This window comes from Melanotaenia boesemani, chromosome 5 (assembly GCF_017639745.1).
Source record: "Melanotaenia boesemani isolate fMelBoe1 chromosome 5, fMelBoe1.pri, whole genome shotgun sequence".
In the NCBI taxonomy this organism is placed as follows: domain Eukaryota; kingdom Metazoa; phylum Chordata; class Actinopteri; order Atheriniformes; family Melanotaeniidae; genus Melanotaenia; species Melanotaenia boesemani.
This window is the reverse complement of record NC_055686.1, coordinates 21,077,790-21,091,568: the sequence shown is the minus strand read 5'-3', so window position 1 is coordinate 21,091,568 and position 13,779 is coordinate 21,077,790. Positions and strand designations below refer to the sequence as shown.

Genomic DNA, 13,779 nt, shown 5'->3' with positions numbered 1-13,779 from the left:
TGTTTTAACATGCTACCTCCACCATGTTTAAATTCTTTAGTTATTTTAATAATTGTCTGCTCCTCTATGGTAAAGTAGGCTACTGTGCACATTTTTTTCCATGTGCAGGTTTATGTGAGTTTGCACAGATCAAGACTGAAAAAACACTTATTGGGATTGCAAACGTCTGGGTAAATCAATCCGGGAATGTTGATCCTGCTTTGTAGCACAGGCCTCTGGTAGCACCATCATACAAACAGGAAGACATGGACACACCTGAGCAGGAGGTGGCAGCAGCACACAAGAAAATGAGTTGATGGGTTGTAGATTTGTAAGCAGAACATTCTTCTTTATTAACTGATTAAGGCAGGAAGGATCTGTAAAAATATACATGAACAAGTCATCTGGAAAAATGAGAGGCAGAAACATAAATGCACAGATTAAGATATCAGAAAAGCTTAATTTTGCATTATTAGATTATAGGTTAATATCTTGTTTTCAGACATTGGTAAAGTAATTCAGTGGTTCTTCAAAACAATGTGTAGTACTGGCTGGAAAAATCACAGGGACATTCAGCTTTGTTTGAAAAGTTGTAAACCCTTTAAAATGCTTAAGTTCTGTATTAGAGATAATGACGTTGAGCTTGAGCCTGTCTGCTCGAGTCTGTGTCGACCAATGACACGGAAGTGTCGTGAACATTGTTCCAGTAGTCTAGACCCCTGCTGTTTTTGTTTGTATGTTTGTTTTTGTTGTTGTTGTTTGTTTGTTTTTGCAACAGTGCCATCTACTGGATGATTGTAAAACCGCAACTGTATTTCTGGAGCAGCAGGTCCTCCAGACCCCAGACAAAAAGTTTCCAGGATGAAATTGTCTGGAAACTGCAACTACTAAATCAGCGTCAAACTCAAAGACCCATTTTTCTCAAAAGTTAAACTTTTAATATTTTATAAGAAGTTACAATCTTAAAGTAAACGTTACATTAAACCCAATTTAAAATACTTAATTTTATTAAATTGCTCATGAAGCTTCAAATTGATCTATAGAAAATCTATAAAACTACTGATATTACAAACTGGAAAGCAGAAGTCTAATAGTCCCTCTGATGCTTATTGACATATATGTTTGAAACAAAATGTTTTGTCTATCACCTAATAACTACAAAAATCCAAACAGAAATGATCCACTTGTTAAACATGTTGTATGTCGTCAACATACGACCACGACATTTTTAATCTTATGCCCTGACGACCTGTGTGGCGACCACTGACGTGGTCGACGGCTGACGTCTGGCCCTGATCTTCACCTCGCGATTCATCTGGCACCAGGCACATACGTAGCACCAACAGAGCGTACAGCAGTCATCACAGCATGAGCCCTGCAGGGGGGGAGAGGAGAAAGAGGAGAGAGGACGATGGGATAAGTCCAGTAGTCAGTCACTGCTGCTACAATTAAATTGAAAGAATAAAAAAAGATTTTCCCCTTAATTTTCTATAACAAAACCATAACACTATATTAATCTAAATATTAAATACAAACTCCTTTAGGCTAAAAAAATAAATAAATCCAGCTGCCTATATGTAAAACTGTTGAATATGGAAGTGAGTTTATAAATGGGTCCAAATGGTCACACTCCACCCCAAGCTTCACACAATCAGGATTAAAAATATACATATATATCTTTACCAAAACCTGATAACACCCACTAACACATGTCTCTTGAGTGCAATGTGAAAGTACTTAATCTGCATAATTTTTATGTAAAATGACGGCAGTAGACAGGTTTTAACTGGTTCCAGCTTGGCATGTACACAACACTTGGGTCTTATCTTCTCTAAGGATTCTGAGTGAAGCGTATCTCTACCACCCATAACATCTCACATGCTGGTTCTAAAACTGACAGAAACAACTCACAGACATGAAGAAATTAGACTGAATAATTTTTTCCTCTCTTTTTAAAATAGTTTTAACCTGTGATGAGGACAGCTGGTAGATTCACTGTGTGAGGTCTACATCCACAGTCCAGTCAAAGGTTGTAAACTAAAGGTTCTTTTATGGTCTGTTTTTACGGAGTGCAGCTATCTGTTGTTTGACGCAGAAGATGAACAATACCGCAGGACATCGCGGGAGCAGTGCTGAGCAGAATTGCTGACATGCAATCAGCGAAAGAAACAAACCAGAGAAGAAGAAGAGGATCAGAGGGACGGAAAAAAAAGCAAAAGAAGAGTGAAGACAAGCACAATAACTGTAGAAATTGTGCTCGCTTTTAAAAAATGACTATATGTAAATGTTAAAGGCGTGTCGGGTGGTTGGAAACAACTTCAAACAATGTCTCAAATGATGTCAGCTCGTGGGAGTGTTTTTTTTGTTTGTTTTTTGATACTGGATTTGAAATTCTAATATCGTTACAAACCACAACCCTCCCATCAGCTTCAGGTCTATTATTATTATTTAATAGGTTGCACATTTTTTACAGTATTTGGCCTTAAAGCAGTTCTCCTCTGCCTTCACAGTTGGCAATACCCACATTGCTTGACATTGTAGTCTGCTTCTTGCATTTGGTTTGCTTTTAGGGAACTAAACACTGCTTTTCTAGGTGGACTATAAATAACTCCATTGCTGCACAGCATTGTGGTTGCAGTCTTAGATTTGCAGCAGCCTCATCTTTTACCTTCAGTCAATCCACAAAGCTCATGTCGTACTGAGCTTTGTTAATAAAACAGCCATCAGGAAAGTCTAGATAAAACAATAAAACCCAGTGCATCCATTAATCCATGATCACTGGGTCTTTAGGGATGCTGAAAGGGGCCAACTAGCCCTTGAAACCAAAACCACATTTAAATGGAGACCTCTCTGTAACAAAAACTAAATGCTGTGGTCTGAGAAGTGCTGTTAGTCCACTTGTTCTTTGCAGTGTTGTGGTGCACGTTGCTTAAAAAAAAGCAACTCTCACGAGCTTTGGGAGACATTTAAGGTGATAATACACCGTTATAACGCTGTAAATCAAACCCATGAACCCTATGTCTTTATGGCTTCAGGATGTTACTCACAGTCTCGCCTGCTCTGTAGAAAACAGGATGTGGCTGCAACGGCTCTGCACGATAAGGTTGCTGTGTTTTTCCATTCTGACTGACTTGCTTTACTGATTCATGTGATTTGCATTATCCGCTTAATAAAAAGGCTGTGCTGGGGTTGAGACTTAGGAGTTTACACCAGATACTCTCTGAGTGCTGAACCACTGTCTCTCGCCATCGTGATGTTGAAAACCTCACACTGAGTTTGTTGTGTCTTATTTCATGATAGAAAAATAGCTATCAGTGATAACATGATGCCAAGGAGGAAAGACATCAGCAATGACTTTAGAGAAGGAATTGTTGTCACTCATCAATCTGTGAAGGGTAATAAGGCCATTTCCCATACAATGTTCAGAGAAATGGCAGAAAAAAAAACACAGTTACATCACAGACTCAGATTATTAACGTTCAAAATAGTATATTTATGAAAAAGACTGAGCAAATTTAGCTTGTCAGGATCAAACCTCGTTTTTTAAAAGCTGCATCTGAACAAAACATCATATTTCTGTAACAATGGGCAACAAGCGTTCTTACCTTTTTACGAAGATCATGGTGTTAATGAAAATCTTTATATCTTGGATTTGCTCTTAGCTACGAACAAATCCTACAGAGGACTCTTACGAACAAACTCAGTCAACCACAAAGATTAATGAGTGGATTAAAAAAGCTGGGGCTGTGATTGGTATCACCCCTGATTCTCTGGACGTCATACTGGGTAAGAAAATCAGTTCTAAATTAAGAACTATTTTATTTCTAGAAAGCCATCCTCTACACAACGTTGTTAATAGTTTTAAAAGCTCTTTTACTGAATGTCTTGTTATTCCTCAGTGCTCTGCTGAACTACTTCTACTTGCAGCTGTCAGATTTTTATGGTAAATGGTCAGTATTTATATATCGCTTTCTGTACCTGGAATGATACCCAAAGCACTTTACATTATACATCACATTCACACACACATTCACACACTGATGGTGGAAGCTGCCATGCAAGGTGCTAACCACCACCCATGTTTACATTGTGTCTTGTGGTGTCTTGCTCAGGGACACCTCGACATGAGCTCAACAGGCTGAGGATCGAACCGACAACCCTCAGGCTACAAGACGACCACCCTACCCACTGAGCCACGCCGCATTAAACATTTGTCATTTTTGTATTTATCCATGTTTTTAGTATCTTTATTTTCCTTGAGCTTATTGTTAAGCTCCTTTTTTACAGTTTCTGTGTTTGTGTCTGAATGTGTGTAATGTTTGGTGGCAAGCAGGCTTGGGGGAATAATAAAGCTAATCTATCTATCTACATCAACAAATGTACAACAGAATGGCTGAAACAAAAGAAGTCAAGGTGCTGCAGTGACCAAGTCAAAGTCCAGACCTCAACTTTGTGAAACGTTGAGGTAGAAGATGTAACCTACATGAGCATCAACAACCTTCAATGTAAACTGAAGCAATATTGTAAAGAAGAGTGGGGCTAAAATTCATCCACATTGATAAAAGAGACTGATAACATCACCCAGAAAATAACGTTAAGTTATTGCTGCTAAAGGTTTTACAAGATAAATAAATTATGGAAATGTATTTGGCTTTTCAAACACTGCTTCTGCATTTTGGATTAATCTAATTCTTGTCCAGTCTATTATTTTAAAGTGCCAAAAGTGAAATCATTTATTTTAAATTATCTACTCAGCAAATATTTTGATGATTTCAGAATTTCAGAAAGACTCAGGTTGTCTGAAAAATAGATTGCATTAGATGCATCTTAGAAGGGTCACTCGGACTTAAAGTCAACACATTCAATGTGAAATCCTGGGATTTGACTTTGGATCAATACACAGATTCAAAGACATTTTAACATGTGTCCCAACTCCCATGCATTTTCTGGACTTACAGGGATGCCGTGGCGCTGTCTGATGGAGGAGCGCAGTGAGCAGGACATCACACAGCAGACATCCAGGAGGGGCATGCAGCAGCACCAGCCATGTTTACTGGCTGTCTGACACTGCATGCAGGGGAAACACCAATAACCACAGCAGCCTGGTGGGCACAAGAAGATTATTCAGCTTGGGGGTTCAAAATGAAAGAGGCTGCAACCTTCTTCTCTCTCTCTCTCTTTTTTTTTTTTTTTTTTTTTTTTCCTACATTGTATAAAAATAAGTAGGGCCGGGCGATATATCAGATATACTCGATGTATTCCAAGAAGTTTTATATGCAATATATAAAATGTCTATATATATCAAGTACAAACATGACACGACAGCGTTTAAAGCGTCTCCATGTGATTTTCTTTGTAGTTTAGCTTCTCTCACTCACAGCCCACTGCCCCGCCCATCCAGAAAACTTACCTGTGCGCATGCACGTTGTTTCAGGGGAAACATGAAAGAAGCATGCAGCTAGCAAGCTAGTCTACGGTCATTAAGAGATGGAAGCTGAATGCAAGACGTCTATTTTAGCCAATGATAAATGACAACAATGGGGAAGGTTGGCACAGTTAAAATGATGGTTCTATCTAAAGTAAACTACCTGTTTTCAATAATACCCACTAAACCACTAAACTCCAGCTGGCTTAAGTCACCGGACTCACATATATCTAAATTTTTATGGAAAAACAAGCCATCACGTATCAGTCTAAAAACTTTACAACAGACTAAAGATAGAGGTGGATTGGAGCTACCCAACTTTTATCACTTTTTCTTAGCTAACAAGCTGCAGTATATCTCCAAATGGCTTAAACCTAGCAGTCTGGATAAACCATGGCTAGATGTAGAGCAAGCATTATGTGAGAATCTGGTTATCTCTGACCTGCCATTCATCAGCTCAACCATCAAAACACATAAGTGTTTTAAAAGCATCAATATCAGTTCCTCTTTAGTGGCTTGGTGGGAATTTCTAAAAATAACCAAATCCTCACTTTTTTCATGTAAGTTTACACCCCTCTGGAACAACCCTGACGTCCTGCAAAACAAAAAGCTTATCAATTTCACTCAATGGAAAAATAAAGGAATAAAACAGTTAGAACTTATAATAGAAAATGGAAACTTCTTCTCATTTGATATTCTCACTTCACAATATGGAATCAGTAGCAAAACATTTTTAGAATATCACCAGCTTAAATCTATTATATGTAAAAAAAATATACCATTAATCAATTAAACTTACAGCTACCTATTAGGGTGGCAGAATTCATGAATCTCAATGCCCCAAAGCTATTATCAAAAACATATAGACTATTATCTAAACTAGTAGACTCAATCTGTCTTCCAACTTCAAAATGGGAGGGTGACTTATCCAGTAACTTTAATAAAGATAAATGGTCACAAATATGTTTAAACACCTTTAAAATGACTAAGAATTCAAATATGCAACTAATACAATTCAAAATTCTGCATAGAACTCATTATACAGTACAAAGGATGTTCAGGATGGGTCTGTCACAATCAAACATCTGCACACACTGCAATGAAAACACACCTGACAACTATCTCCATGCCTTGTGGTCCTGCACACCTGTCCACAGGTTCTGGCTTCAGGTATGTGTGGACATGTCAACATGGTTTAAATGTAATATTCCTGCAAACCCCGCACTGTGTCTACTAGGTGACTCGGGTGACATTAATATGGCAATTAACTACATTACGCACAGCATTATGTATCGCAAAGAAAATGATCCTTGTGAACTGGAAAACCAAAAATAATCTGTGTATTCAGCTGTTTATGAATCTCTTAGTAGAAAACATCAGTAGTGAGACAATGTCTGCCTCTTCAAAGAACCATTTAGCTGAATCTCATTCCCTCTGGTCCCCTGTGCTTAGCTCCATCACTTAGTGTAGATGGAGGACTGTGACCTCGTTGCTTTGAGGGGTTGGAAAATGGCCAGGAGTGACTGGTGGTTGCGGGTTTTTTGTGGTTTCCCGTGGTGCAAGACCGGGCTGCTCTGTGATGGGGGTGGCTCTGGGTCTGGCCCTGTCGGGGGCTGTGGGGGCCAGCGGTTGGAGTTGCCTCGTGGCATGGGGTGAGGCCACTGGTGGCGCATGGGTCGGTGGCCGTCGGTCCTGGGCTTGGCTGCCGGGCTATTCCGGGGCGGGCTGGGAGGGGGGTTCTTGGCTCTGATGCCTGAGGGTGGTCCCCCTCCCTCCGAGGTGGTGGGGTCCGTACGTGCTGACATACGCCGGGTGGTTGTCTGGGGGGGCCTGGTCCTCCTAGGCATGGTGCAGGCCCTCTGCCTTTGGGGGGTGGGGCGGCCTCCTCTGGCCTCCTGGGGTCCTGGGCCCTTCACTTGGGCTGCCCTGGGTGGCCGGTCCCTGGCGGGGCCGGCGGCTGCCGATCTTGGCCCACTGGGACCTGTGCCCTAAGATAGTGGGGGGATCTTGCTGGGGCTCTCCTCTGCCGCCCTTCGGGTGGGGCTGGAGTCGTCTTCGTGGTGGGGTAGCTTGGGTTAGTGCTCCGGAGCTGCTGCTGAGGGCCCGGGTCTCTGGCCCTGGTCTCCCTCTGACCTCCGTAGAGGCGTGGTCGCATTTGTACGATCTCACTCACCACTCTTCATCACTGATCACTCCTTATTCCTCATGCTCTGCATGCTGACACAGTCACTGAGTTGTCCAGTGGGTTTATATACTAAGAGATAATTCTCTGTGATGTTTGAAGAGTTTTTTGAATGTCACCAACTATTTTAAATCTCCTCACAGTCTTAAGTATAATTAAGATCACATTCAAACACCTAACTGAGCTCAAACATTGTTGGATCCTGAAACTGAACTAAGTATCGACTGATGGATGTTAAGCTCTGTTTCAGGATCTTGGCTATTTGCCAATTCTTAGTCAACTGACCAGTAAATTTACTCCTGTCATAGACTCAGGTTCAAACATTTTTTTCATTTACTGTATGCCTGTATCTCTAACCACTTCCAAGTTACAGTCTTTTGAACTCTAAATGTCTCAACATCCAGTATCTATGAAGTGGCATATCTTCTTTATGATCAAACAAAAAGCATGCAAAAACATATACTTTTTTTTTGCCTGTGCTGGTTAACTTACAGGTGCCCATATCAGAGCAGCAGTCGCAGAGGCCGGTGCTCCATGTTCCAGAACTTTGACCGGTGGTGACTGACACCATCTGGACTGACTGATGGACAGGCACGCCGGGAGCATACTGGGCAGACATGGCAACTGTGGAAAAGCAGAGTGGCTCATTTTTTCATATCAGGTTCATTCAATCATTTATTTTCTGGTTGCTGGGAAGCTGGAGCTTATCAAAGCAATTAGCAGGCAAGGTTACATCCCGGACAGATCACCAGCCCACTGCAGGACCAACACAGAGAGACAAACATGAGGACGCGATGCTGACCTCCATATCAAGTTACAATATTTGTATTCATCTATCCATTCAGACCTAGACAGGTCATGTGTGCTAAAATGCATATTTTAATTGTGTATGGTCATACGCCTTTTTAAGTAGATCATATAGTAGCTATAGTCATTGTTGGTGTTGACATCTTTTGGTTATGTGGTTTTTCAGTGAGCAGGACTTGTAAAGGTTGGAACATATGAAATAAACCATCAAACGAGGCATGTATGTACCAAAGATAACGATGTCCCTAAATAGGTCCATGTTAAGCATTAATCTCAAAATGTGAGTGTTTTCATATGCAGTTATACGTATTTACTCATTTAAGTATTAGTAATGTGTCATTTGTGAATGAGTCGGCTCAAAAAGCCAAATCTTGGCTGATGTCATGATTACTTTGTTCTACAATTAATACCAGTATTAAATTCTACCAATAACTAATCTTAAAGATGTTTCAATATTGTCACTTTCTATAAAAGATTATCTCTGAACCATAACAGCAGATCAGCACAACTTCTGCATGGAAGTCACAGCACGAACGTGTGTGTTGCCGCTTGAAATGCTTTGTTTCAGTTTCATGTGAGTTGCAGAAGAGAAGTGTTGAAGTGGGGCACTTGAAGAGTTGCCCCCCCCCCCCAAAAAAAATAAGGCAAAGGTGCCACTGAGGTGGACGCTCACCAGCCTGCTAAACATGATATAAAATGTTGCAGAGATGCAAGCAGTTTATTTGTATAACACATTTCACGTAAACAAAGGAGAAAATACCACCTGCATGAAAACCACCAGCTTTTTAAGCTAAAGGTAAATCCACAGCAGTTTGGTTAAGTGGTGCTAATGTTTATCTAAAGAAACATTAAAAATAAATGTTACCGTGTCATTTAATTCATGTATGACTCGGGTTGGTCTTACAGCTCAACGTGACGAGTTCACTGAATGTTAAATTATACAGATGAGAAATAAAAAAAACTAAATACATCTTGTGTGACGCACATTTTTGCTGTTTAAACATATTCAGTTCGGCATCAGGGCCACAGCTTTTAGTTGTCAGTGTGCAATAGTTTAAGTATTACACACCTATAACAATTACTTGTGAAATGTTAATGAGAATTTCTCCTTTTCTTTTATTTTCCCAGTATTCCTAGTATTCTTTTCAGCCTCTTATTGATCCATATTTACAACATGTTGTTTGGTAATTATAGACAACATTTAGAAATGTCAAACTTTATTGTCTGTGAGTCATTTCCAGGTGAATATTGTCATGGTTGCTGCTCTGCTGGGCCTCCAGTCCCTCATCACGCTCATCTGCTCCACCTGTGGCAATCCTGATTGCTCACTCTCTTCACCTGCTCCCCTCTCTACTTAAGCTCACTCCAGTCCTTGCTTCCCTGCCAGATGGTCAGCATTGTTTTTCTTGTTGATGTCCCGCGTTTACGCTCGTTCCCAGATTCCGGTGTTTAACCCTGTTACAGCCCTTGGACTTCTCTTGCTTCATCCCCTGTCGGACTGCTCCTGCCTAGTGCTCTCCTGGATTTTGACCTGTTTTGGAACGACCACGGATATTCGCCTGCCCCGCTAAGTAGTCTGCCTCTTGCCCCTGTTTATGACTATTGGCTCCTTAATTCTCTGCTTCTTTGGGTTGTGGACCCCCCTGATTGTTTCTGGAGTCTTTTCAGGATCCTGTACCCTGCATTACCTGAGGAAGTCTCCACCACTTCCTACCGGACCACACCTTGCTCATCTCCTCCATTACCCGGTCTCAAAAAATTACATTGTTTTGTCATCTCAATCACTGTGAGTGTGTGGCTGAATTTCCGGGTCCTCAGGGAGACACCATTACAGAATATACAATGCAAATGACTTGTAAATGGTTGTATGCTGATTCAGATGGGCTATTTAAGTTAGTTTTTATATCAGTCACAATATTCATAGTACCCTATTTGACAACCACTGATAGCCAGGAAAGCTGAATCTTTTAAGTCTGCTGGTCCAAGTTTTTAGGACTCTGAGTCTGCCAGAGGGGAGGGTGGTGAACAGTGTCCTCCTGGGTGGGGTTGCTCCGGATTTCCAAAAGAGTGACAAAAAAAGTGAAGAGAAAAGGGAAAGGTCATGTGTGCTAAAATGCATATTTTAATTGTGTATGTTCATACGCCTTTTTAAGTAGGTCATATAGTAGCTATAGTCATTGTTGGTGTTGACATCTTTTGATTATGTGGTTTTTCAGTGAGCAGGACTTGTAAAGGTTGGAACATATGAAATAAACCATCAAACGAGGCATGTTTGTACCAAAGATAATGATGTCCCTAAATAGGTTCATGTTAAGCATTACTCTCAAAATGTGTTTTTTTTTATATGCAGTTATACGTATTTACTCATTTAACTATTAGTAATGTGTCATTTGTTAACAAGTCAGCACAAAAAGCCAAATCTTCAGCCTCGACTAGTCAGTCCATGAAGGCAGGGGCAGGACTTCTTAATGATGGACACAACATGCAGCCAATTACATGCAAGGTCAGACTAGGATCATGCCATTATATGAAAGAAGGATTGGAGGGCGGCGGATGCTCCAAAGACAGCAAATGTAGTGCTACAGGCCATGTGGACAGAGACAGGGGAGTCTTAATTTAAACGCAAGAACAACAGGGAAAACAGGTGTGTTTCTGATGCCAACCTGCACTTTCAAAAGCGTCATTTTTAGGGATGTCATGATTACTTCATTCTACAATTATTACCAGTATTTAATTTTTACCAATAACTAATCTTAAAGATGTTTCAATATTGTCACTTTCAATGAAAGCAGAACAACAGCAGATCAGCACAGCTTGCATGGAAGTCACAGCACGAACGTGTGTGTTGCCACTTGAAATGCTTTGTTTCAGTTTCATGTGAGTTGCAGAAGGTTGCATAGGTTAAGCACATTGTCACGGCAGGTCAAAAATGTTTGTGGCAAAAGCCCCACAAGTTGTTTTTTTTGTGTGTATACACGAGGTCATTGTTTAATTAACAGGTTCTCTAACCTTGTTTTAATTGTTTTCTTTATGATTCTGCTTTCACTGTATTTTGAACAGCTTTAAAATCATAGACATGTATGACAAAGATTGTCATCACGCAGGTGATAAATTAATCATTAACTTGTTAATGACTTTAATCTCAGAATTCTGAGGAAAAAAGTCAGAATTGTATTTTTTATTTCTTCAGTGGCCCTGATACTCTTCTGTATTATTCAGACTAAAATAATGGTACAGAAAAGTATTAGGGCCACTGAAGAAAAAATAAATAGAATTCTGAGAAAAACATCAGAATTCTGAGGAAAAGAAAGTCAGAATTCAGACTTTAATCTCAGAATTTAATTTTTTATTTCTTCAGTGGCCCTAATACAAAATTTTACTTACCTTTTTAAAAAGTTCAGAGAGCAGGAAGATGATGAAGTGTGAGTGAGCAGTGAGAGAAGTAGGTTTCACCACTTTCTTACAAGTCCACCCCCCCCCCCCCCCCCCCCCCCCCTCACCCACCTCACCCCATTGTAAGTAACCAACTGTTTAACAGCAGGACTTCTAAAGTGACAATTGCATCAATATTTCAGTTGAAATTTTCATCAGTTCAGGCTTTAGCATTAAATCAAGGGTTTTTATTTATGTTTTTAGAGAGAAAAAAAGAAAAAGTTACTCCAACCGATTGTTTCTGCAACATGAAATGTCCTTGAGGTCATTTTAAAATAAATTTTAATTATAGTTTTTTCATCTTGACAGCATGCTCTTATTCATACAAAATGAAAAAGACAAATAATCCCATGGTAGCACCTGCAGATTGCAGGGGAAGACAGAGGAGTAAGGATCAAAAGTAACGCTGCAGTGGCGACCCTAAGAGGCAGTGGGGATTATTACACATCATAAACAGTTGGATGAAAAATAGGAGGCCTCTTAGGGTCACTCCCACTTTGAATCAAGACTGAGCAGCGACAATGTGGAGAGTTTGCAGTGACCCTGAAGGGACCCCATCTCCACCTCCAGGAGAGAGTGGGTTTATAAAAATGAGACGTTTTCTGTCTGGCAGTGACAAAAGAAAGATATAAAAACAGTAAGACTGTAGAGGAGACCAAAGCATTAATTAGTGGTGCAGATAATCCACAACATATTCAGCTCAGAGCAGCTCAGTCTGTCCTTCTGATGGCTACCTGTGAGGAGGCTGGAAATAAAAACAGATAACTTGGATAATATCAAGTTAAAGCTGTCTAGTTCAGCTTTACTGTAAAGCTAAGAATGTTAAATTATAGAATTCATAGGCCAGAAATCTGATATGTACTACTAAAGTTCATAGATGGAAGTGTGTGCAAGTGGTGTTTATATTTTATTTACCAGTTGGCTTTATGCTTCTTAAAACTATTCATGTATTTACTCTAATAGTTTTAAATCAAATCCTAAAGAATTGTAATGCAGGTTTCAGCACGTAGTTTAATATTCTGTATTGGAACTACATTAGATCATATTGCCCCTTTTTAATTAAATACAAATAGTAAATAATGAAGTAAAAGTAGACGAAGTGAAAGCTGTCAAAGAACATTTTAAAATAGCACTTGAAGAATTTACTGCTGTTACAACAATGCCTTTAAAGATAACATTATTAATATATTTCTGCCATTTTTATAAGTAAACAATATCACAGTACAAAAGCAGTGAACACTGGTTGGAGGGGCCCCCTATGAACTTTTGCTTGGGGCCCCCAGAGACCTAAGAATCGCCTCTGGTTGTACCAACAATGGTCTTTCTGAGCACACACAAGGTGTCTCTTCATTTATAGAATAGAATAGAAATACCTTATTAATCCCTTTGGAGAGTCCTCAGGGAAATTTGGGTACCAGCAGCAATACAACACCAACAGTAAAGCAGGACAAGCACAAGACACAATATATACAGGTACAAAGCAAAATAGAGGCAACAAGGTGCAAGAAAAGCACAAACAGAATGCAATAAATAACAATAAGATAAGTTAAATAAAATAAAACAATGGCCTCGACCTGAGTGGGCTACTGTGAAAGAAATTTAGCTGCAGATGGTAATCACTCATATATACTCATAATAATCACATGTATATTCAGTTTTCTTTATTCATTTAATATTGTTAATCCATTCACTTTTATATTTTCATATTGTGTTCTCATTCTACAGAATACTGAAGTTACAGTTTTCATTGTGTATGCGTGTGTGAGGTCAGACTTACCACTTTCTTCCCAGAGCTCTGATGTGGCAGAGTTGAGACTGGTTTTCGACCTGCTAGATAGCAATAGTTGTTTGGGATATCAGCTTGTTGTGGTATGTGGGATTTGTCTGAAAACTGGAAGAAAGTGGCACCACTCAGTCGTCTATTCCTCATATTATTATTTTGCTGTTTGACCTT

The 13,779-nt window shown here is 39.8% G+C and overlaps 1 protein-coding gene across 1 annotated transcript; it reads right to left on the bottom strand.

Moving 5' to 3' along the window:
* Window positions 1–307: 307 nt before the first annotated feature.
* LOC121639408 (placenta-specific gene 8 protein-like) lies at window positions 308–11,846 on the bottom strand. The gene is made up of 4 exons (XM_041984617.1): window positions 11,778–11,846; window positions 8,079–8,210; window positions 4,936–5,081; window positions 308–1,354 (listed from the first exon to the last, which is right to left on the bottom strand). The coding sequence occupies exons 2-4, from the start codon at window positions 8,203–8,205 to the stop codon at window positions 1,214–1,216; spliced, it is 414 nt and encodes a 137-aa protein (XP_041840551.1). The 5' UTR covers window positions 8,206–8,210; window positions 11,778–11,846; the 3' UTR covers window positions 308–1,213.
* Between the last annotated feature and the right edge of the window lie 1,933 nt (window positions 11,847–13,779).

Coding starts and splice junctions, on each gene's coding strand:
- LOC121639408 (XM_041984617.1), bottom strand. CDS start 8,205: ATGTCTGCCCAGTATGCTCCCGGCGTGCCTGTCCATCAGTCAGTCCAG. Junction 5,082..8,078: donor CTGCTCTGATATGGGCACCT/GTAAGTTAACCA, acceptor TGTGCCCACCAG/GCTGCTGTGGTTATTGGTGT. Junction 1,355..4,935: donor GACAGCGCCACGGCATCCCT/GTAAGTCCAGAA, acceptor CCCCCCCTGCAG/GGCTCATGCTGTGATGACTG.